Source organism: Nannobrachium achirus (assembly GCF_963921795.1).
Source record: "Nannobrachium achirus genome assembly, chromosome: 7".
NCBI lineage: Eukaryota > Metazoa > Chordata > Actinopteri > Myctophiformes > Myctophidae > Nannobrachium > Nannobrachium achirus.
Genome location: NC_137816.1, coordinates 28068620 through 28094517, shown reverse-complemented (window position 1 = coordinate 28094517; position 25898 = coordinate 28068620). Strand labels below are relative to the sequence as shown.

The window sequence follows — 25898 nt, the reverse complement described above, 5'->3', positions numbered from 1 at the left end:
CTGCAGAGCGCTTCTGATGCCACTGCGGAATCAGAAAAAGACACATTATGTCTCTGAGGAAAGAATTGTATAATCCAGAGAGAGAGAGAGAGAGAGAGAGAGAGAGAGAGAGAGAGAGAGAGAGAGAGAGAGACACACTTTGGGTTTTATTATCAGACACACAGTGGTACTGATGACTGTGGAGCCCCGTGCCAGGCTCTGGAGTCGCCGTTACACAGCCAATTTACATCTCCATGAGGTCCCACCAGGCACCGTGCTTTAAAGCCCAACGTTACACGGACCGCTGAGTGAGGCAAAATAGAAAAAAAGGGGGGGGGAAATAAATAAATACAATTGTGTGTGTGTGTGTGTGTGTGGGGGGGGGGGGGGGGGGGGAGTAGGAGGGTTTTACCTCTCCATTACATGAAAAGAGAAAGACTTGTCTTTTTTTCTCTCGTGGCAACTGTTGCCAACAACCTCCCCTTCCCCCCCCCCCCCCCCACCTCAGAGCCGGCTCTGTCATTCTTCGATCTCCCGCAAGTCTTAGCGTCAAATCAGTATGTATACACGAGCCATTTAGAGACATCAAAGTTCAGTGTCGGCTGGCGGGGGAGAGCAGCTCAGCATCCCACCAGCCTCCCTCGACAGCCTGGGGCCCGGCAGATAAAAAGCTTAAACCCCAAACAATAAAAGAGCCTCTCCCCTGGTTTGTTGCCTCTCCTGTTGCAGGCGGATCAATATGTTTTAACCTTGCCGCAAAGGATGTTTAATAATTTGCACTCCATGTTTAGACGGTAGTCTATAGATCCATACAGCTGTTCATGGTGGGAGAAAGCGCATACTAATGTGGGGCAACTTAACACAGTTTTCCTCCTCCCGGGATGGACCAGCGTAATTGGCCAGAATACAAAACAGCGGGACAACCGCTTCCTTGAGCTCGTTAAAACTTGAGTTAGCGTCGTCTGGAGGGGGTGTCGGGACAGGGAGTGCAGGCAGTTAGTTCTCTTCTTGTGTTTTCCTCTCACACATTATCATCTGTCTGGCTTTCAGCAATGCGGGCAACAGTTTCAGGACCACGGAGAGCGTGCGGGCGACAGAGAGAGAGAGCGAGAGAGAGAGAGAGAGAGAGAGAGAGAGAGAGAGAGAGAGAGAGAGAGAGAGTGAGTCGGGGGAGCAGTGACTCCCCATGCCGCAGAACAGGAGATTGTCTACTCTAAAAGCTTTGGAAAGGACTAACACATTTGACATTTGCTCTGTCAACACGTACAGATTTTATGACTCTGTGTCGCGCTTGTTCTCCAACACTCATTGTTTTCCTTTAGTAGCAGTGAGTTTTACTCCCGGCAGATCGCTTTAGCTCATATACATTCTGCCCTCCCACGCACTTCATTGTTCGCACTCTGACAAAGTCACAGGCGATGTCCTTGAGGTCCTTGTCAGCCCGCATTAGAACGCAGTGCCACTCCGCATCCGAGTGATGCATAGCGGTAGTTCCAGATACTGAACCCTGGCCATGATTTAAGACTTTAGCAACATGCATCTATCAATCACATGTGAGCTTCAATATATGCAAACATGCTCTTTCAAGCAGAGAATGTGCAGCATGGACTTAAAACACAGAGAACATGCATGCCAAAGTAGTGTGTGCTTTGCTACCGTCGACACCCTACTGTGAAATCTCAATTTGATTCTGCAGAGTTGTCCTTGAGATACGGCATTGTATAAACTTACGTACAGGTCACATTGTTATTAAAATGTAATATGGCTTTCGAATATGAATTTCACACTCTCCGGTGTTGAGGGAAATATAGGACCTTGTGGCCTGACTGTTAACAGCACATAACGACGTCTAGATCCAAAACAGTTGCATGTATTTATGTATTTGTGTAATCATGGGGACAACATTAGTACAGTATCAAATAGAAATACACTACAGTGTGTGAAAATGCATTCGCCATTGAAATCTAGGATAATTAGGTTAAGCCCAGCCAAGGCCTACCAAGTAGTAGTATAATTAGTTTGCTGTCTGCAGATGGAATATGAGTAATTGCCACTGCTATGCCTTTTCAATTATCTGATGAACACTTGTTGTTGCATTGACTTTACACACACATACCATGCTATTATTGGACAATGCTTGCCTCAAGGTTAGAGAGCCACGTTTGTGACTGAACAACAGCAATTTGTTTCCTCAGACCATCTGGGAATATCATGGTGAAGGACACTAATGAGTATCCTTCTCTCCTCTGTTAACAACTGCTGCCAATGTGCCCTTGGGCACTAGCACTTAACCCCATGCTTGTTGGTCCAGTGGAGCTGCATGGCGAGGGGTAAATGACTGGGATTAGACCCCGGAATGGATCGGATGTGAATGTCTCTGCTCTTCCTCTAATCAATCTGTGCTCAAGTTTTAACCACTCGAACCCCAGCGTCCTTATTCTGCCCGAAAAATTTTGCCCCAAATGTACAATCTACAAGTTCACAACGCATATAGCGTTTTGCGCTTGAAGATCTGCAATTTTAATTGGTTAAAAGGCAAACACAATGACCCGATAACCGAATGGTGCAGACCACATGCCTGACAATGAGTTCAATTCCTGAGCCGGCTAGACCATTTGCTGTATGTCACTCCTCTAATCTCTCGCTCTCTCCATGTTTCCTATGTCTTTCAAATAAAGGCTCAAGAAAGCCCCCAAAATAACTAACACCTGAACACAAGCTACAACAAGTATTAAACCAAAAATGCCCTACTATAGTATATACTCGGTCATACAGTATATACTCAGTCATACAGTATACACTCAGTCATACGACAAATAGCGAATATAGACAATCTGCAAACTCATAACCCGTCACAGTGCAATGCATTGTGTGTAAATATTTTCAACATTTTCAATATTACATTTCATGTAAAGCTATTATTTTTTTTACATTCTTAGAACATTTCGGATTGCCAGGTTGAAAGTGGCAAAAAGGTATCCTCAAGAAACATCTCAACACAAGATACTATTACAGTATGTAAATATGAAGTAAGACTATTGTTGTCAGTGAAGGTCTAAGGCAGCGAGTCAGTCAGACAGACAGACAGACAGACAGAGAGGGAGGAGAAGAGAACAGAAAGCAAGGGCCCAAGTGAGTAATTTGTCTGCCTTGGAAGGAGGCGTGTTACCTTCTTCAGTTTGAGAATCCCCTCTTGAGTGTCCGTAGCAATCTCGAACATCCCCCGTTCGTCTCCGTCGATGATGTTGTACGTCGACTTGGCGTTCTCTCCGATGTCTCTATCGTTTGCCCTCACCTTGCCTCCGGCCTTCCCAACCGCTAGGTCCTCTGGGATCACAAACTCATAGAGGCCTGCACACACACAGGCGCGAGTCTTTGTTCATAAATAAACATGTGACAAGACAATCGATTTGAAAGCAATGGTTGCTGGAAGTGCTCACTGATGTTTCCCTCATTAACTAGCATTCTCTCTAGTCTACCGGGGATTTAGAAGTTGCATTCCACACCTTTTTTTAAATATTTTTTTATCCTGACCCATCTGTATGCTATTATGCAATATAACTAACACAACTGTGGTGGCTGTATTTGGTCTACCTGCTGTTCTGTTGAGACATTTTGATCCTGTGGTCGGACAACTACTTTGACAAGAGGTACTGTACAGTATTACATGCAGCTCAAAAAACGCAATATATTCTCCACCCAAATGGACTTTCTTTGTTACTTGTGTGGGTGGCACAGGTTTGAATTCTGGGTATAGGAGAAGGAAATCTTACTTTTAGAGAACTTTGGCGGGTTATCGTTGACGTCTGTTAGGGTGACAGTGACTGTCGTGGTCCCAGACAAGCCGCCCATGTGACCTCCCATGTCCTTGGCCTGTATGACCACCAGGTATTCCTCTCTCATCTCCCGGTCCATTCCATGCAGAGCGATCTTAATGGTGGCTGGAAGAGGAGACAGCACCAAAGCTTGTCACTGCCACAGTGTTACAGTAACATAACCTGTGCATGCCACATCACTTAACCACTTGTCTTGAACCCTATACACTTTAACGAGTGGGGGTCCTGGAGGGCTTTATACTTGGTCTCCACCTTTTTTCCCTCTACATCAATCATCTTCGACATTTGTTTTTATTTTTATTTTTTTATTTGCAGAATGTTTGTCCCAGGATAAGGACACATGCAGTAGGGTTCATGTGAGTAAACTGATGAGGTGTTTAAGCTTGGTTTATACTTAGTAGTACAAAGGTGCAATGTGCCGAATTGTTGATCTGCAAGCTTGGATGTACAGCACGCCGTGAGCTTACAAATCTTCTGTTTTCGGCACACAGCACCATCCCACGACAGAGCTTAAATTAAGCATATCAGTCTAGCCGGGGAAGCTGGTGCGCGCGCACACACACACACACAAGTACAGAGAACAAGCAAGACATTCGGTGACCTTCAGTACATCGTGAGCTCTCTGTTAATGATGCAGCTCCCGTGCAAGAACAGTGACTTGACAAAAACAAGGTCTCGACAACAAAGCCGGAATGAGCAAATCCATGACCCATTTTATTGTCTGAGAAAAGGAGATCTGTGTGACCATCATGGTGGGAGCCAGCCAGGGGAGATGCGAACGACGACCGCACTCGGCATCGCAAATCAGCCTCTGTTTGTTTCTGAATGTGTTGTTCCACATGTCTGTAGTCATTTGTATTCTGATTGAGTGTGAATTATGCTGGCTGTCTTGAATAATCTTGAATATTGTATGCAGAACAGACCTTATTGACTGTGCCACGGCGCTGCATATGAAAAGGGCTCAGCAGTGGCGTATACGGATAATCCACTCAGGAAACAGAGGCCCACAGGATCATCAAATGAATATAAAACCCCTCATAAAAGCAAAGCTTTGGCATGACACTGTGAGCCTCTGTCCTGAGCTTCCCCTGACAATGAGACTCAGCTGGGATATGATGAAAAATCATGGAAGGTTTATGATGTTGTCTTTCTTTGTTTCGCTTTTAATTCATTCTTTTTTTTTTTTTTTTTTTTTTTTTTAGAAACTTGGGTTTAGTTATAGCTCATGGATCACAGGCAACTGTTCAAATGGATTTAGAAAGAATTGAAAGCGAACCTTTTGGCTATTTTCAGGGTTGAATTAGCTGGGATTGATAGGAAAGTGTGGGGGGGTGAGGGTCATGGTCAATCATGTTTATGGTCGGAGGGGATATGTTTCATAATACCTCAAATCTATAGCGCTTCAAAGTCGTATTCAAAGTCGCTTTACGTAAGTGTGTGGGGATTATAAAGACAGAATGAAATGCATACTCTACATTTCCTTAAAGGGAATGTAGAGACTGTCTGATACAGTGTGATAATTATATGATAATATCACAATTCATCAATTAATTAAACATATATGAGAAACACATTAAGCTTTTCCCCCTAATTAAAAACAAAAATAGCAAGCTTATTAGATCAGCTATTGTCACTATTTTTGATAAGACAAATTATATAGGGCTTGTTTAGTGGTTAAAACAATGTCAAATTGAACCCTGTTTATTTAAAATAATGATAATAATAATGTTCCAAAAGCCAAGCCTCATGTGTAACTACATGAACATTAACTATTATATACGGCAGGGTTTCCCAAACTTTTTTGTCTCAGGGCACCCCATAATTTTATTTTTTAATCCAAGGCACCCCTACATTATAATTTTCACTCCCAGCACCTTATATTTATAGCATATCGTCGTTGTCGGGTGTCCAAAACCGTTGGTTTTGTATTTATCATCTATAAAATGTACTAAAGCGTTGTGTGCTTGTAGATCGGCTGTTTTCACAAGTTACGTTTAAAATTATACTAAATAGTTTTTTCAAGTGTCCAAACAAATTCCAAATATTATCAAATTATCTCGCGGCACCCCTGCACTGCCTTCACGGCACCCTGGGGTGCCCCGTCACCCACTTTGAAAACCCCTGATATACGGTACACTATACTGTTGTGCACTGCTGGGTCATTGTTGCTGAAAATGTAGTTAATAACTGCTCATTCCCTGGCCTTACAGTCATTAGATTTGATTAGATTAGCGCCATCCCTCAAGGTCAATAAATAATTCACTTCTTCACATTAACAATAGAACAACCAAGTGCCCTTGACAAAAAAAATGATGACGTTTGGTGACCTGGGACGGTCACCAGAATAATGTCTGCACCAAGCAGACACATTGGTTCTGTGGAAAACCAGTCCCATGACACGACAAGTTGTTTACTTCCACAAATAATGACTCAGCCTTGGAATTTATAGACCCTGCTGTCCCCCCAGTAAGAATTCAGGAGGTGTGATATTGTTGCAGCCTGCTGTGCACACAATCACCCATGTGCAGCAACATGACAGGATGATGCCTTTGTTAAATGTGTTTTAGGTGATATTTAGTTAAAATAAACACCAAATATAGCCCTATATTCCCATAGCAATAATTGCTATCGATTTTTGTTTTGTTTTTTTCTACAACAAGGGTCTCTCAATCTCTTTAGCAAAGAGAACATAGATTGTCAGGTTGTGGTACCAATTTCATCCAATCAGGGCCGAGGATACAAAATAAACTATTGAAATTGGAAGTGGAACAACGAGCAGATAAAATTGGAACTACAACTTTTTGTTTCTACCAAACAAACACCACTTAAAGCTCCTTTAAATACAGCATGTTTATAATCTTCAAATCTTCAAACCAAAACTTTCATCTTTTTTCACTCATCAATAATCCTTTCATATTAAGCCACAGATTACATTTGTTTTAATCTGTGGCTTAATTAGTGGCTTGAGGTGTAATCAAAATGGGACTGGTGGATCCTTGCCACCTTGATTATTTAATTTATTCTCGCTGATACATGTTCAATAAGCAAATCAAAGAAGATTACTCTGGTAGCTAAATTCATACTAGCTTTCTTCGTACCTCTAAAGTAGATGAATAAATTATGATAGGAAAAATGTTTTTAAAAGCTTGGAATGCGAGAGTGAAAGTGAGTAACACTCATGAGAAAAAAAAAATATGGATGCATGAGACATCCAATATGTAAACATTTTCATTTTCATTCATGCTAAACCACTCATGTTCATCTCGTTATGTATGAATTAATTCAACACAGCTTCTCTCTCTCTCTCAAGTAAAACCCATAAAAACATAACCAAAGATTTGCTTCTGTGTGCTGTTTGGAAATACCACTGCATTGTCTTGTCTAGTAAACTGTTAACATTTATAAAAGGAAAGGGTTCCACTCTGAAAAGGTCGGTTTACTTACTATAATAGTCCATCATATGTCATTCCATACCACACGACTTTGTCATTGTGACACACTTATTGTGTCACCCTTCATCAGTGTGTTTTGTATGGCATATAATGGACTATTGAATTAAGTAAACTGACCTTATCTGAGTGTGACCCGTTCCTCTTTAAATGTTAACTCTCACTCACATTCAAATTCAGTTCAAGGTAGGGTAAGTGATTTTCTTTTGTTAAATAGATCTATATTCTGATTATCGAGTGTTTGTTCAGTCACTGTCTATCCAGCTCTTAGTAAACAGAAAATGCATTTTACCCAATCAGGAGAGAACAGTCATAGTACAGGATAAACAAGTGCATTTGGAAGTGATGAAAAACACTATACATTTTAAGCTGATAAATGGGCACTCTTCCCTGATGGCCAAAATTGGCAAACCACCTGAAAATGTATTTTCTGTTTACTAAAGAGCTAGAGAGACGGGGATACCCTTGTTACTGAACAAAGACTCTCTATCAGTGATAGTTTTTCAAAGTCTTACTCCTTTAAATCTCAGGGGCAAATGTTGTACTTTTACTAAAATTTCACTATAATTATACTAGCCCGCCTAGGACTCTGGAGGTCCCGGAGGTCCCACTGTCCCAGGTAGCTCTCAGCAATGTGTCGAAGTGTCCCTGAGCAAGACACCTAACCCCTAACTGCTCTGCCCACCATGCTATATACTGTCTGTGTATATATATATATATATATATATATGAATTAATTACAGGCTTTGTAATTAATTAATCGCAATTAATCACATTTTAATCGCATATTAATATTTGACCCGAGAAGCATTTCTTTTTTCAAGTAAAACACATTTTGTTGTACGAGTGAATCAACAAGTGAGTTTTTAAAATCAAAATTTCGCATCCACTGGGCCAAGCAAAGCGCTCTGATCGGCTACTTCTCCCTTTGCGTTTGTTGTCTCTTCTTGGTTGGTGCATCGCTATGATCGGTATGCCCGAAACTGAAGGTTCTGTGGTGCAAAAACTAAGTGTGATTAAAATGCGTTAATCTTTTTAATCGCGTTAATTTTCTGTAATTAATTAATCGCAATTAATCAGTTAAAGTCCCCGCCCTAATATATATATATATATATATATATTGCAACTATACTGTAGTTGAGAACCGAGCTGCCAGCCTTGGTCATTTAACACTTCCTGCCCCAAGAACCAAACTCCTCAAACACACAGTTATCTATCGATCAATATCATTCTGGAACTTGTTACCATCTCATGTTAATCTCTCACAAAACAAATTTGAAGAACATGTTGCTGCTGACCACATGACCGGAATCGTAATTTTACATTGTAGTTAATGTTGTATTATGCATTCTAATCATGTATCTTCATGTGTATGTATCTTATAATGGACCCCAGGAAGATTAGCTGCCTCTCCAGCGTCGGCTAATGGGGATCCATTCAATAAACAATAAACAATAAGGACAATACAAAATCAATTTGAGCTTTCAAGGGCACAAGCAGTACAATAAAACTATGATCATCATTATGCAAAGATGTGCATGCTTGGAAGCTGTATGGTGTGTGAATGGCGCACAACATTTAGGCAGTGGTGTAAAGTAACTAAGTACATTTAGTTAAGTACTTTATTTCCTCATAACAACTCAAAGGTATATATTATTGACATAGTTCAATGTTGAAAATGGGTGGTCAACGCGTCGAGCTTGTAGATCCGCTATTTTCAAACAATTTGTACTTTTACTTTTGGTACTTTAAGTATATTTTGATACCAATACTTTAATACTTTTACTCAAGTACATTTAGAATTATGGACTTTTACTTATAAAAGAGTCCACATTGCAGTATTGATACTTTTACTTAAAGGAGGACTTTGCCACTTTTCAACCTATCTTCATATAATATGTCCTCACTAATGTTCATAATAAAATTGCAAAAAGAAATCTACTCGGTCCAAGTCTCTTAGGAGAGCTGTGGGAAGTTCAGGAATCCATAGTCTTGTGTCGTTTGACAGATTTTTTCTTTTTAAACAATATTTTTGAAAAGATATTTTAGATTTTTATTATCGTGAGCTTCCACTTTAACATTGCAACTTTTCAGGAATAGAAACTAAAAGCCTGCATTTTCCATTAGCTTGGATTCTCCATTGATGAGAGTTAGGGTTTGTTTGTCACCATGACCCTAACCCGATTCTCTATGGATTTCTGAACTTCCCACAGCTCTCCTAAGAGACTTGGAATGTTTGCAATTTTATTATGAACATTAGTGAGGACCTATTAAGATAGGTTGAAAAGTGGTGTAGTAATCCTTTAAGTAAAAAGAAAAAGTACTTTTTCCACCACTGCATTTAGGTCTCTGATATTTGTCTCTGTTTCCATATTTTGAAACATTCAAACTGGCATTGCGATTCAACGCGTTGTGAGCTTGTACCAGGGACATGCAGAGAATGTTAGAGAGGCAGGGGCTGATATTTCTCTATTTTGGTGGAAATATCGAAAATATCCGACCTCCAAGCTCACAACGTGTCGCACTGCGACACGTTGAGAGGGCAATTGAGAGGGCAATTTCAACATAAGATGCTGCATTCAAGTTCAGGAGAGTTTATAGACAAGGCAATACTCTTGAATGCTGCCTTCAGGTATAGCATGGAAAGAGGGCATTTGTATTTCTTTCACCATAGTAAAAACGGCATTCATGGTCTGGAGAGGGCACTTTTTAGATACGGATAAAAGGGCAGGGGCTCAAGCCCCCTTTGATGCCTATGTGTGCACATGCCTGGCTTGTACATTGTACCATGAAATATAAAACAGGGCTTAATTGGTTAAGATCTCAGTGGTAAGAACAAAGGTAAGCCCACCTCTCCTTGTGTCAAACAAACAAATGAACGCACAAATAAACAACAGGCACAAACAAATACTGATATATTCACCCACAAACAAACACTTCAGTCATCCTGCTGCAAGCAACACTCTCCCCTCTCTGTTGATCATCATTAATTATTCAAATTAATTCCTAATCACAGAAAGGGGGATGATAGACAAACATTCATTTCCATACATATTTGCCTCAATTCTTTTTTCTTTTCTTTTCTTTTTTTTCTTCTCTCTCCCACAGATCATTAACCAAGTGATGAATTAGGGCATGGTGTTTATTTATTTATTAAATGCTTTTAATTTTCCTTGGCAGCATAGTAAAGCGGCCAATGCATTCTAATGGTTGTTTTCCCTTTTACCTTTTTTTTTTCATTAACATTCATTAAAACATCTGGTTCACTTGAATGAACCATCTGCAAGTGCTCCATAATCACACAAAGCATGATTTCTAATCCTTAAATTGTCCGTTCAGTGCATTTCTATGCCAGCGTCTCTGTCACAGATGGCTTGTGATTGCGATGCCGAAGCATTTGCAGGATGAGACCAATTTATGGGTGTTGAAATAAGTGTTCCTTCTAATTATGTACATAACATTTTTAGACTGACTTTCTCTGAGCTTGTTTGTTGTGAGTTGCGTCTTCCAAATTGAGCGCAGTCGCTTTCCATCTCATTGCTTATTAATGTACATTTTCACCATTATTTAATCATTTTTCACACAGACGCAATGTTAACGAGTCAGCTGTAAAAGCAATTTAATGACCATTTTACCATACGTTTTCCCCAAGATTATATTACTAAAGAAAGCAGAACACAAAGCAACAAAACACAGTCACATGAAAACACATCATAAATCCATATAGAGTTTAATTGCAACAATAGTAAGTGTTTTAACTCAATATCAAAGCTTCTACAGAGATAATATAACCACTTGGACCCTAGCGTCCCTATTCTGGGTCGAACATTCTGCAAGAACAGCCAATCCAAAAGCACACAATATAGAGCCCTGCAGGGGGCCGCAGACAGCTACATTTATGGTTTAAGTGGATAAAAGCAGGGGGGTTGGATATGACATTTACTGTACCTGTATCTTAGGCCAAAACAATGTCACCAGTTTGTCACAGAAACAGCGTCCAGTACTTACCAGTGTTGGGGTCTATGGAGAAATAAGGCTGTCCTTCCAGTATGCTGTAGACCAGTTTGGCGCTGTTCCCATACACTGGGTCATCAGCATCTGTAGCTGTCACCCGTGTAACTGGAGTACCTGATGGAAACAAACAACAAAAGCTTTGAAAAAAACAGGATTTTACTGAATATGGGACAAGTCGTGGTGTTTTTTGGGATGAATTGGAACACCTCAAATAGATCCGGACTGTTCTGGTGAAAAAACAGAACGTCTGGTGCCCCTATTTTAAGTCAATGTTGAGTTACGTAGATAACAAGTTAGCAGGGCCGCCGATGGGAGGGGAGGCAAAGGGTACTGTTGTCCCCCTCCCGGAAAGGGGGACAACAAAGTACATTTTCTTTTTAATATCAATGAAGTACATTTTCTTTTTAATATCAATGCATTGCTGTATTATGATGAAAAGATTATTAATAGTCAAATACTGAAAATAGCAGATCTAATGGGGCTTAAGTGTCCATATATATTCATATTGTACTTGATGATCCCTTCCTAGAAATGTAATGGAGTCTAAAGTACAGTATTTGTCTTAATAAAAGTCCTAATTAACCAAAAACAGTACAGTGCTCAAGCAAATGTCCCTTGTTAATGTCCACCACTGCCTGTTGTAAATGTACTGTAAGATGAGACCAAGAACAAGAAGCAAGCCACCAGCTACTTATAAAAAAGAGGGGGGAAAAGTGTGGAAATAAATAAACCATTCAAATGCTATTCACGGCTGTAACCATAGCCAATGCATAATCCTTGTCCATTAAAATAAATGTATATTTTGCTTCACTTCAAACAACATCAGCGTACCTCCTTGTCTGAATATCAGTGACCATGACATAGCTTAATCAGGACAGAGATGCAACCTCAGAGGAGACAACTACATGTTCCTGAAAGAGTATTTTGTTAAATTATTATGCTGCTTTCACACACACACACACACACACACACACACACACACACACACACACACACACACACACGCAAACACGCAAACACACGCACACGCACACGCACGCACGCACGCACGCACAAACACACACACACACACACACACACACACACACACACACACACACACACACACACACACACACACACACACACACACACACACACACACACACACACACACACACACACACACACACACATTCCTTCAAGACTTGTATAACAGATCTAATCAACACAGATAGCATCTGTAGAAGCCAAGGTAGCAGCAGAGAGGCTCTGAGGCTTCATACTTCCTCTATGAGGCCTCTGTACCCAAGGATACTGCATCTCACTGCAAGCACTCAACAAGAACCACAAAGAGGATTCAAACTGCACCACAACAGTCTCCAAGAGGAGGATTTATCAGGATATATTATAGGGTCCATGCAATTTTGTCTTATTGTGACCATAGGTTGCAGATTAGTATGTAAACAGTCACAGCTTGTCTGTATGCATGTATGTATCTCTGTCACGCCTGACACTGTGGTTCTATGGGTTTGTCGCTCTGACATCATGCTCTGATGTCACTGTGATGTCAGGGGAACCACTCTAACAGAATGGGTTTGCTGCTCTGACATCACGCTCTGGCTTCACTGTGATGTCACCCTAAAACAGAATCCCTTTTATGCCCATATATTGAACTCCCTGATATCATCAGGGAATGAGGTCAGAAGTCCCATGATGATCCCTGGTACCCATATATGGAGATCTATGTACTCAGTACATAGATCTCCATATATGGGTACCAGTATACAGTACATTGTACTGTATATTAGGTCATTAGGTCGAACACAGAGAGAGAAGCTCTGACACCTCATCAGCAAGCATAGAGAAGAGATTATTAATGCAATCATCAGACTCATAGTGTCCTTTCTCCACTTTTGTTTCATCTGGAAGTACAATGACAGACCTAGCAGAGAGAAGCTAACCCTGGGCTGCAACCGGGAAGCCAGCTACAGATGCTAGCATGGTAATTGTTTCTATAAATTATGTTCTGAGGTGTTCTGACAACAAGTGTCACTAGACACAGCATGCAGCTGGGTGCTACCACACACAGGCCCATAAAGCACCCATCAGTGGTGGAAAAAGTTAGATTTTATTTCTTGTAGTAATTCCAAAATGTAGAAACTAAATGTGCTGTAAACAAATTGTCCTGTATTCAAAAATGTAATCATTAAAATTAAAATTAAAATAAAAACAGCTCTACATAAGCTCACATGTGCCACATTGAAATGCATTGTGAGCTTGAGCTTATAGATATTCTATTTCCTAATAGACAAGAAAAAAAAAGATGTCTTAACTGGTTAATGTACCGGTATGCGTTGTAATAATAAAAATGACAATTACGTTTTCAAATAATTGTAGTAAAAAGTAATATATTTGCCTCTGCGATGCAATGGAGTAGAATTACAGTAGAAAGCATTGAAAAATACTTAAAAATGACTACAGTATTATCAGTAAGTGTTATTTTCCAGAAATGCCATCCGTGGACAGACTTTGAGACAAATTGAGTCACGGTACATCTCACACAAAGCCTTCTCGAGCATTGTGGTGGGCTACGCTGTGCAGTAAATATGCCGTGCAGTAATAAATGGTTAATTAAACAACAAGACACGGGAGGGGATGCTTTATCGCGGTTATTGGCATGGCTGTGCTGCGGCACAGGGCACGGCGCGCGGCCGAGCTCCGCTTAGCCATGCCAATAACCATGATAAAGCACGACCTGGAGTGTTTTATTGCTTTTACACAACAGCAACTGCACTGTCGTTAAATATCTTTTTTGAAAAATATGGGTTAGTGGTGTTCAATCTCGCTAAATTGCGTTCCTTTCAGTCCCTCCGCAATTCGAAATAGTGCTATAGGCAACTTACCGCCAGCTGGACTGGTCCACAACGCATCACAGAGAGATACTTTTGCTGATTTACCGGTTGGTGTATTGTGGTTATTGGCACAGCTCCGAATGCCTCTTGGCCAATCACAGTATGTGGTCGGAACTAATGTTGTACAAGAGCATTTAATATGCCACCTGTATTCTGTTTATTTTCCTTTGTTTGCACAAGACAAATAGGGAACACAACATTGAGACAAGTACATTGGCACCTTGTACAAGTGATGAAGGCACTTTCATTGATTTGAGAGAAGATAAACTTCCGCACACTGGTTTTAAAGCTCCCAAACTATTGTATTAATGGTGCAATGTTTTGACCTTATTAGTGTGGTTGCCCCTGCAGGGCAACTAGACTATAGTACTTGTCCGACTTTATTCCTTCAATCCATCTTTCCATCTTTCTTTTTTCTTTCCCTTCCTAGATAAATGTTTCATTGCCATTGGGAATCGATTCCTTGCATTTACTAAGAGATACATAATATATCTTAATCAGGCAAATGTTTATAATGTTAATAATGATATGCTGAAAGTCAAAACAGGAACCCCAGGTTCACAGTGATTAAGCCTGTCTGTGGGGTTTATACATATTTAAATGTAAAGTATTAACAACCTTGGGACTAAACAACTATCCATTGGAACACAAGTTCTTTTTTCTCTTATAACTGCTTAATTTGGACAGCGTCGAATCTCTGTTGACCATAAAATGCTGTCATGTCATTGTTGACCCAGCCTCATATACTGTACTTCTATTCCTCATCCAGGTCCATCATCAAGGTCTTTTACATTTCCCTTTTAATTATTTGCAAAGAACTTTATATCATCATCAGCAACACGTGGCAAATATTGATTAATAGTCTCTGGCATGTCTTAGCTCTTGTAAGAGCAAAACAACGCAAAAACCCATGGCATTGCACTCTAACTGGAGTAGCAGATTCACTGTTGCAACCCAATTATTTCACAGCGAAGGGGCTTCAAGTGGTCCTCTGAGACGGGAGGTGTACAGTAATTCATAGTCCTCTATGATGACCCTGCTGCAGTGTTGCCAAAACTTACATTGTAAATTTCAAAATGCATGTTACACCTCAAGCATTTCCAAGGGCTTAGATCACAAAAGATCATTGCACCAACTCTCTCTCTCTCTCTCTCTCTCTCTCTCTCTCTCTCTCTCTCTCTCTCTCTCTCTCTCTCTCTCTCTCTCTCTCTCTCTGCCTCTGGCTGGAATAGTTTCACAATGGCCACAATCTCAAAGGGATAACATTTAATCAGCCATCCACAATCTTGGCAATTCAATGCCAATTCAGTTATTATTATGAGTTTAAGCGCCAGGTCTAGTCTTGAAAGTCCCGCATTATATTTCAGCCCAGGATGAAACCATAACATAATGTTAATTTAACCCAGAGTGTGCACTCTTTTAACACTCCGGATTTCACTGTGCACGGTTTTTCCTCTGAACAGACATTATGAGGAAACGTCATGAGTATGTAGGAAAGCAAATAGAATGAGTCCGCACAATGTATAAGGAAACATAATTATATGAATTATGCGCCACTGATGTGTGCAATAACCCAGGTTTGCTCATGCACCGCTACCACCAAGCACATCATATCCTGTGTGACATATTGTTTGCCAGTTGTCAAAATGAGTAAAATGAGCGACAGCAAAGAAAACTGTGCCACGAGAGTCTTATCTTTCTCAAAAGTTAAATGACTAACACTACAGAGTTAGAATGGCAGCCATCCACATTATTCCTAATTAATCACACTTCTAAAAGATTTCCGACTGCCGCCAAACTAGGCAGCAAAAATTCAGTTACACTGAGCGGCTTGAAGTGGATAGCGGGTGAGCAAAAAATCTTCATAAAAACAGAAGAACCGGTGAAGCATGAAATAGCTCCTAGCTTCCTCTTTTCGCTCCCACAGGGGTAAAATGCTCCCCCTGATGAAAAAAAAGAGGGATTAGGGAAGCCTGTGTTTTGGTCCTGTTTCAAATCAGCGCAGATTAGCTTGTCCTTCCCTTGATATTGCACAGAAAGTCAGGGACACTTTGGACAGCAGAAACGGATGCAGCTCTGGGCCAGGGAATGGGCAGAGAAACTCAATTGTTGGGGGAATATTGTCTCTGGCTTTTATTTGTTGCCTGTAGCACCGTGGTGATTACACTGGCATCACAACACCTCTAAACTGCAGGAGATTAAATAATGTTTCTCAACCTGTGGGCCCTCGTGAGGATATCGTAAGTGGGCCGACTGATTGGCAAAACACTAATGCTTTAATAATAATATAGCATTCATATACATATATACAGATGTGCCGCACCAACTCTTCTGTATTTACTGCTCTTTTCCTGAACATTTCCTGGAAATGCATTTTTTCCACATGTTTCTTTCTCTGTTTTTCCTTTCAAAATGTTATAGAAAATGGAGCGTAGTTTTGCAGAAACTCGTAAATGTCAAGAAACCAATCCATTCCCATTGAAAAGCAGAATCAACCTTCATAAGTAGATTTAAACTTCGGAGTCAGAGAAGGTCATAAACGGGAAATCTCGCTCTTTCGAACGACCGCCAGTTCGACAAAGGAGCGTCGGGAGGGTTAGCGACTCACCCCACAGAGTTTAGGTTTAGGGTAAGGGTTAGAGTTGGGTGTCGAACATATGACATGTAGTAACAGCGAAGCTATCCCGGTCATAAAATTAGCAGAAAAAAAACATTATTCTATTTTTTGAAATGCAATTTCATTGTGATACCGATAAATGGGAACTTAAAAGGTAACGACATCGTGGCAGGCAACCCTGATAGTCGATGTGGGGAATGAGTTAGTTCCATTGATCCAAGCCAGAACACAAACAAACATGGTCTGAAAATGCATGCGAGCCCATGAACGCTTTTGAGATTTTCAAGTGGGCCCTGATCCAGAAAAGCTTTAGAACCACTGAAATAGGAGAAAGCCTTTTTCAAAAAGAGAAAAGTTATGCAGTGCTGGTTTGGGCACGAGACAAACCTTCTATGGAATTGGTTGACCCAGAAAGTGTCTTGGCCCTGTGTGCATTGCTTGGCAAATGTAATGTCGTTACTTAATGTAGGCTATATGTTGGTCTCATTGCCACACTTTAGAGGTGCAGAAAGACGATTCCAAGCTATTCCCTATTAGTGCTGCCGTCTGGCAGATACCCAGACCCTGAAGATAGCCTTTCTACAGATGTAAAATCACTCTCTGTTGGTTTGGGTAATACCCCCTGGGTGACACGCGTTAAGGATGTATAGAAATACAGCTGGCATACAGTTGTTTTCCCATGCTAGGTGTAATCACATTAATCATATCCTTGAATTCACAGGGTTTAATGCCACACCATTAATTCAAGCACACATCATAGCCGCAGGACACCAATACATTAGACAATTAGATCAAATGATGTGAGTGTTTTGGGTTTCACAGCCGCCAGGAGGCCAGAGGATAAAGATATTGGAGTATGGCTTTCTTTTTCATCAGCGGGAAGAAATAATAGGGCAGCACATTTCCCATTTACTGTGTACACTGGCTTAGTGAAAGGAAATCAATAGGAATCTTCCTTGAAAACCGGAGAGGGGATACATTGGGAGGTGTGGTCTGACGTGACACACAATGGCTGTGGAGGGGCATCGGAGCTTATTTTAGCAACACATTATTCCAGCACACAGTTTCAGCTGTAACACGCTGCCTCTTTCAATAGCAGCACAGTAAGGAGGATCAAAGGGTGGGAGGTCATAGAGTTTTGTGTAGGCAGCTTTGAACCGCTGCTACGGTAGATGAACATTCACATGTACTCGTCTCTTTTTGGTTTCTGTAGAATCTCGTGTTATTGCTTTTTATTATGGTCCTTTCCATAATTTAGATGTTGAGAATGTGTTGTTGATTCTCTAAATGTTTTTTTGTTTTTATGTTTGTATTTCTTTTTTTTTTTTCTTCTTAAATTTTCATCCCACGATTTTGTAACCCATTTTTCACCCGGTGTCAATATTATCTAATGTAATCCTGGGCACTCCCTCATGGGCGCTCCCTCTGCCAACCTTGGGAGAGCAACGGATTGACCTCATGCTTCCTTCTATGCATAAGGTCAAACCGTGGGGGGTTTCCCTGGTTGGAAGCAGCATGTGGAAGGAACACGTTATTCATTTTTTTTAAAGATTTTTTTATCCCACGATTTTTGTAACCCACTTTTTCACCTGGTGTCAATTATCTAATGTAATCCTGGGCGCTACACTCCCTCTGCCAACCTGGGGAGAGCAACGGACTGACCTCATGCTTCCTTCTATGCATGAGGAGTTCAAGTTGCTTCTTATCACCTGACAGGGGGGGATTTCCCCGGTTGGACAGCGCGTGAAAGGAACACGTCACCCCAACCAGTTCCTTTCCCCTCCATCAGACACAATTAACGGTTGGGAGGGTACCTACCCTAGTAGACAGAGGGAGAACATGCAAATTCCACACAGAACGGCCCTTTCGCCAACCCCACCTAGTGTATGGGCACTGATGACACAGAGGAGCGAACACGCCCCCAGCGCCCACAACGTCCCCAGCGGGAATCGAAATCGAACCCAGGACCTTCCAGCTGTGAGGCGACAGTCCTACCGACTGCACCACCGTGCCCGAACACGTTGTTCCAACCAGTTCCTTTCAGAATGATCAGAACATAAAACAAACACACAGTGAGCAAGAACCAAGGAAAAATAGCCACATCATTATTTGATTCATAACAATTTTTCCAAGTCAGGTAATGTGAGGGCCATTTATTCCACTCCTCACCTGTTTATATTTGCACCCTAATGTCTCTGGAACGGCAACTCCGCAGGGAGCCACTCTCTAACAGCTAGTGGCTGTACTTTAATACATTACTGTTGCATCTCGTTGTAAACTATGTATCATTACAGATTTGTACTTTCCTTTCCCCTCTTTCACTCCAGCCTACTAGCCTGATATCCAGTGGTGAAAAGTAACTCAAGTACACAAGTACTGTACTACATTTTTGAAGGTGCTTTTCACTTTAATAGAATGTACCATGCATGTTGTTACTTTATCTATACTAATACTGCACATCTCAGAGGCAAATATTGTACTTTTTTACTCCACAAGTATTTAGTTACTTTGCATATTACCCCTATTCTATCCCTCAGCTATTCTGAAGTAACTGATCTAGCTCACAACTGCTATTTCCCATACAGAAAAAAAAAATGTTATCTTCGAAAAATGAGTACAAGTACAATTGATGACAATTCTTTTGTTCTATTACTCTAGTCAAATTCTGAATACAGGACTTTACCTTTTTACTTTTACTTAAGTTAAAATGAAACAAAGGTACAAGAGTACATCTTCCACCACTGCTGATAGCTCAGCAGCAGCAGCTCAGCAGCGTGAAGGGTAGGAGGAGGCAGTGGACATTCATATGTATGCAGGCACTGAGCCATAGAGAGAGAATATCACTGAGGCAGGAGGAGGGGGCACCTCAGGGCTGTGTGCAGCGTACAGGGCTCACAGAGCCCCGCTGTGCGCCCTAGCAGGGTAAAACAATACTGTTTATGTCTGACTGGCTTTAACACTGTGGGGGTGGAGGTGGGAGAGAGAGAAGGTAGAGAGAGAGAGAGAGAGAGATTGAAGTCCCGATGCACACCATGTCTTACGACGGTGTCGCACACCAAAAATAGTCAGTCTATAAGCTGACAAAGGGTTGCCGTTGCGACACGTTTGTCAGATTACCGTATAGGCTACTTGTGTGTCTGCATTGTATTTTACAATGTTTTGGTTGTATTGCATTTGTGTGTATATGTCCCTATTGAATGCAACATCTCAAGTTGCTACAGTACCGGTATATCCTTTTCTGAAGATGTGAGCCTATACGTAGAACTGTCGTATGACAGATAAATAATAATGATTATTATAGGCATATTAGAGACTAGAGAAATAGTCTGTAATACTCTGTATCACAATGTAAAGCTTCAATTATAGGGTATATAAGGTCAGAAGATGCAAGTTAAAATCTGTCTCACAGGTTGCAGCACAGAATTTTGTTCACCTACAGCTGTCAGTCAGAGTCAGTCTGTCTGACATGTCTGTCTGTCTGTCTGTCTGTCTGTCTGTCTGTCTGTCTGTGTCTGGGAGAGTGTTTTTTGCAGGTCTTTCAGTCCGAGTGTATGGGTTAAAGCAGCTGAAGCTAACCCTTTTGGACACTGCTCCTACAGATTTTGCCCTAAAATCACGCTAAGCGGTACACAGTGTCTCTACAGTCATGTCATCAACATGCACCTGTCCCATCTAGCTTCACCATCAGGCCGATTTTTGCAAAACACGTCTAAACTTAGACTAGACGACTAATAGACGTCTAATAGTCGTCTAAATATAGACGGTCTACATTTAGACGACTATTAGACGTCTATTAGTCGTCTAGTTTAAGTTTGGACGACTAAAAAACTTTCAAATCTATACCACTATTAGACCACTTTTAGACGGCATGCTCAGTGGGTGCCATTGCCTTCTAAAGTTTGTGTATGCGACCTGACGGTCTCTTATCTCCCAAGTCTTACTGGTTTAAATCTAGAAAGGTCTTGAAGGAATGTCAAACATTTTGACATATTCTCCATGGGGGGTCCTTGGGAAAAAGTCTTGGCCAAATATACTGCATATCAATATGGGGGTACTTGAAATGAAAATATCCTGCAACCCTGGCTCTTACAGCCCCATGCCTATACATTACACAGCACTTTACCGAAACACAATCCCAGCACACAGTGAAGTTAATAATGCGTCCCTTGGCATTGACTGTTTGCTTGAGCTTAGGGTTTGCTCAGCTATTATCCCCTTCGACTGCTTTTCTAGGTCAGACAGAGGCACCCCATCCGTTCTTTTTTTTTTTTTTTGGGGGGGGGGGGGGGGGGGGGGGGGGGGGGGGTCTGTCCATTGATGCCGCCACTGCAGTGACAGAGGACTGATTATGTATTGATCAGGATCGATAGACGTTGGTGTAGCGCTCTCTCCTATCGGAGGGCAGGGGGAAGATAATAGCTCATGATCAGACAGGTAGGGTCTGCTGTCGGTCCGTACCAAATATTTGATTAAAACGTGTGGAACCCTAAGGGAGGATTTGAGAAGTAATTAGCGCTGTCTGGTCTGTTGCCATAGTGACCGAACGCAGAACTGGATGGTCATTGAAAAGTTGGTATTTTTGGTTGTTTTCATTTCATATTCAGTTCAAATCTCAATGTTCGTCAACATGTAGCTACTCTAAGGTATGGCAACATGACTGGTGTCTTGCACGCGCACGAAGGCGCGTGTGCAAGACACCAGTCATGTTGCCATACCTTAGCAACAGGCATGATACATTTATTTTAAGAAGTACATTCTATTTTTTCCCCCGTTTCTACGGTTTATTGGGCTGGATATGGCAGCCTGGAACGGTTGTTCAATTGCAGCTAAACTTGGCATGTTTGTAAACGTGCCACAATAACAATAATGCATTGCACCTGTGCAGCTGACCTACAGAACCTGGGAATATACCATCGTGTCAAGATGGGGAGAATAAAAGTGTGGACAATATAATTATAATAGCTTAAAAGTGACCACTTTGTTAAATTTTGCATTTGTAGTTATTTTACTGTAATTTCACAACATAATAACCAGCACAGATAGACAAAGAGACATTCATGGATTTATATTTAAAAGTAACTTTTATTTTCCCCCTGGATCCAGGGTATGGCAGCTGCATACCCCTACCATACCCAATTGACGCCCCTGGGTGCATGGAAGGAGGGAGGGAGGGGGTGGCTGCAGGTCAAGTGGAAACAGCCAGGGTGTTTGGGGAAGACTTTAGCCACAGCACAATATCTGATGGGTAGATGTGGACGTTTTGAGGTCAGAGCACCTGGAAACTGTGAGCGTGCCCCCCTACGCATGTAGTATCATTAGAAAGCCCAGGATGTCCTATTCAGATGACAGGATTTGCAGTTTTTACCCCGAATGAGATGCAAATGAGATGCAAGAACAAAATGTCCACTACAGAGGGTGATGACCTCCAGCCGGTCCTCAGGAGGATATGTTGACTTTCACTGAACAAAACATATGACCGTAATCGGTCACTGTGCTGGAACACGCTATATACACGCTATATATCTCCTACCAACAAATAAACTGTATCCCAAAATCTACATTGCAATGCCACACTCTTATTATTACGACCGAAGGTCGCATTATACCCTGAAAAACCTCGTAGCTTGTCTGACATATATGGGCGGCGTGTTCCTCCCTCCGCATCATCAGCGCCCACACCCTAGGTGGGGTTGGCGATAGGGCCTTTCTGTGTGGAGTTTGCATGTTCTCCCCGTGTCTCCTATAGGGTTGATACCCTCACAAAAACATGAACAAACTCCCCCCAGAATGACAACAACTAGAATCGACAGAGAAACACTGTGGTTGGCCAGATGGCCAAGAATGTCACCCTGAGGTCGCAAGTCACCCTGAGGTGTCTTACTAGTTATACTCCATTATTATTACGACCGTAGGTCGCAGTTTAGTATGAGAAACGGCAAATCTTGTCTACATCCGTGTAAGGTTTTTTACGGTTTGATGTTCTGACATCACACTCTGACATCACTGTGATATCAGGGGAACCACACTAACAGAACACTTATATGCCCATATATGGAGATCCCTGATGTCATCAGTATTAAGCCCATATCTAACAGGACTTCATATGGGAATGCCCATATATGGAGGCCACATCGGCCACATGCCACACTAACAGAATCCATTATGGTCAAGACAGATGGCCAAGACAGCCCATATCTGTGTGGCTGGTTCTACAGACCGGGATCTCCATATATGGGCATAGAAGGGATTGTATGTATGTCAGATGTCATAGACGGCATAGGACTTTCACATAACGAATAACTGACTAAGCATGTTTGGGCTCTCACAGCATATCTCCATATATAGTACATGGATCTCCATATATGGGTAAATACTCCGATATACATCACTGGCCAGATGGCCAAGACATATGGCATGACCTTGCTTGTCGCTCGTCTTACTGGTATTACTGGTATTACATGCTTAGATTTGTGGTTAATATCTTTTTATTTGGACTTGTCATGTCACGTCAGAAGTAACAAGGGATTGATCTTGAAGTGCTAATGATGCGTAGCCTGAGAGCTTCAGGCAGATACACTCCAGGGATTTACACACACTATGTGGGTATATGGGATATGTTTCAGAACTAACTAGGTTATTATAGTTTTACATTTTAGTTTTGACTTTCAATGTTTGTTTTTGAGTTTGCTAGATTAGTTTTGGTCTTTATTTTTGTAAAAGGACGCATTCTTGTGCATTTTCTCGAATCAGTTTTTGCTGGTTTAGTAAACAGTTTACAGTTTACAGTTTAGGCATTTAGCAGACGCTTTTAATCCAAAGCGACTTACAATAAGGAGATAAAACATCACAATAATAATAATAGTAAACACACAATACAGTTTCGGTTAATTATCGCTTTTATGTAGAGCCTCATTTTATTGCAGTTAACTGAACTATTTTGTCAATTCGTTGTGTTTGTTTTAATTAACCTTCACAACTGTCGAATTTGGTGGTCTATTTAAGATCGCCCTAATTCACTGTTGTTCCTCTTGCTGACATCAGCGTCATACTGAAGTTTGGTATGTATTTTTCTGCTCCCACCGCCACCCCAGCAACACCAGTGAACTCTACATGCTTTCCCTTATAGGGATCTGTTGGGGATATACAGTATACACGTATAATGTACATTTATTACTGTTCTTATGGCTTCTAATGTGCTGAGCAGGGAGTAATACTGTAGCAGAGCCTTAACGCCAAGATTAAATATAATATTCACATGTATGAAAGACATACTTTATTCATTCTTATACAGTGGGTAGTAATCCCTGTATAAGAATGGAGGACAGGGGGAAATAACCTCACTTGATATTTGTGCATTATTTTCATACTGTATCTATGCCAATTTCAGTTCTGACATTTAGGTGAATGATATTCACACCAGCCCCCCCCCCCCCCCCCCCCCCCCCCCCCCACACACACACACACGCACACGCACACACACACACACACACACACACACACACACACACACACACACACACACACACACACACACATTTTGTGGATTATTTCTTTACAATCCAGACTTGACGTAAGTGAGAGGTTTATCTTTTACTGCACGATCGTATGAAAGAAGGACTTTAGCTATCTGTGATTAAATTATTTGATATTACAGATCGAGTTTTACTTTCTCTCCAGTCAAATTGTGGATGACTACACCTGAATTTATATGTATGCACCAAGCACTGCCGTTTTGGTGAATGATAGATAAGCAACTGAAGATTCTAAATCTACAGATTACGTCATTTCCCAGCTCTAGAATAAAGCCTGTGTGCCTTTACTGGGTCACATGCATACTTTATTATACACATACACATACAGACAGAGAGAAACTGACAGCGTCATTACAATATATTTGCACAGGCACTGGTGATTCACATAAATAGAATAGATAGAAATAGATACTGGTACAAATACATAATATTGTTGACTGATGGGGAAGAAAGCTGTCACAGTGTTGTATGACCAATGTGTCATCACCACTATTGGAGAAGTTCATCCACTGTCATCCCTCTTACGCCCTATATACCGTACTTCGTTGACCGTGGCCCCCCAGGGGTCTATTCCTGGTCCCAACAAATCTATTTGCCTAAAATAGCGGATCTACTGTTCAAGCTTGCAGATCAGCTATTTATTTTCTTGTTCACCTATTATGACATGCCGAGAGTAGGGCATGTCTAGGTTTCATGTGTTGAACAATTGTTTTACCAAATCACATCACGTTTCTGAGCTCCCCTGTAAATGACCTGGCAGTGGAATGTCCATCTTGTGCATTGGGTCACTTAATGATTATATATCTTTTAAATCCAGTTTGAAGTTTTGTTTAGAGCAATAATTCTCAAACAATTTTCATGTCAAGGACTCCCAAATTGAGATGCATTATTCTGCCAACCCTTATTTAAAAGGATTTTGTTCCAGGGACCCCCGTACGAGAAGATATTTGTTGTTAGATTGGATATATCCTAGGTTCACTTGTTGATTTGTGTTGTTTTGTGGGTTATGTGTGTTTGGTTAGTTTCTCCTCCTCCGGTTGTGACTGACTGACAGTGTGACTGTGAGTTTCTTGTTGTCCTAGTTTAGTGTGTTTTCTCTTTTCTCTTTCTCCAGGCTGCGCCCCAGGCCAGTGTGCTGGATGGGGGTGCTCTATAAATACCCAACCTATGAACTTACCAACCTAGTACTGAACTCTCTACTATACTATAGGTGGGGAGAAAACTGTGGGGAAAACAGTTTACATTCTCTTATTGGGCTATAACTTCAACCTGGTGTAATAATAACAAAATTAAACTGTTTTATTTGCGGACCACATGGAACCCCCTCAAGGACCTCACATTGCAAACCACTGTTTTAAAGCACTGGTTCTCAACATCAGGGTTCATTTGGTACCATTTTTACAATTGAGTTAAATTAATACAAATCGTTATTCTCATAGCATAATTGCCCATGTCAAATGTTTAAGATTTTCAGAAAAGAAGAAATTAAAAATCACTATCTGCCAAGTCATCTAGTTGACTTCTAGGCAATCATGAGAAAAGAAAATCTGCTTAACTCTTCTAAAGCCCTTTGCACA

At 41.1% G+C, this 25898-nt stretch overlaps 1 protein-coding gene across 1 annotated transcript in view; it reads right to left on the bottom strand.

Annotated features, from left to right (window-relative positions):
• cdh8 (cadherin 8) overlaps positions 1-25898 on the bottom strand; it is a gene marked incomplete at both ends in the record, with an annotated part of 90270 nt that overhangs the window by 30949 nt on the left and 33423 nt on the right. The window contains 3 exons of the mRNA XM_080730154.1: positions 3149-3330; positions 3753-3920; positions 11273-11392. Coding sequence (XP_080586280.1) covers positions 3149-3330; positions 3753-3920; positions 11273-11392 — 470 coding nt within the window. The remainder of the gene's footprint in view (positions 1-3148; positions 3331-3752; positions 3921-11272; positions 11393-25898) is intronic.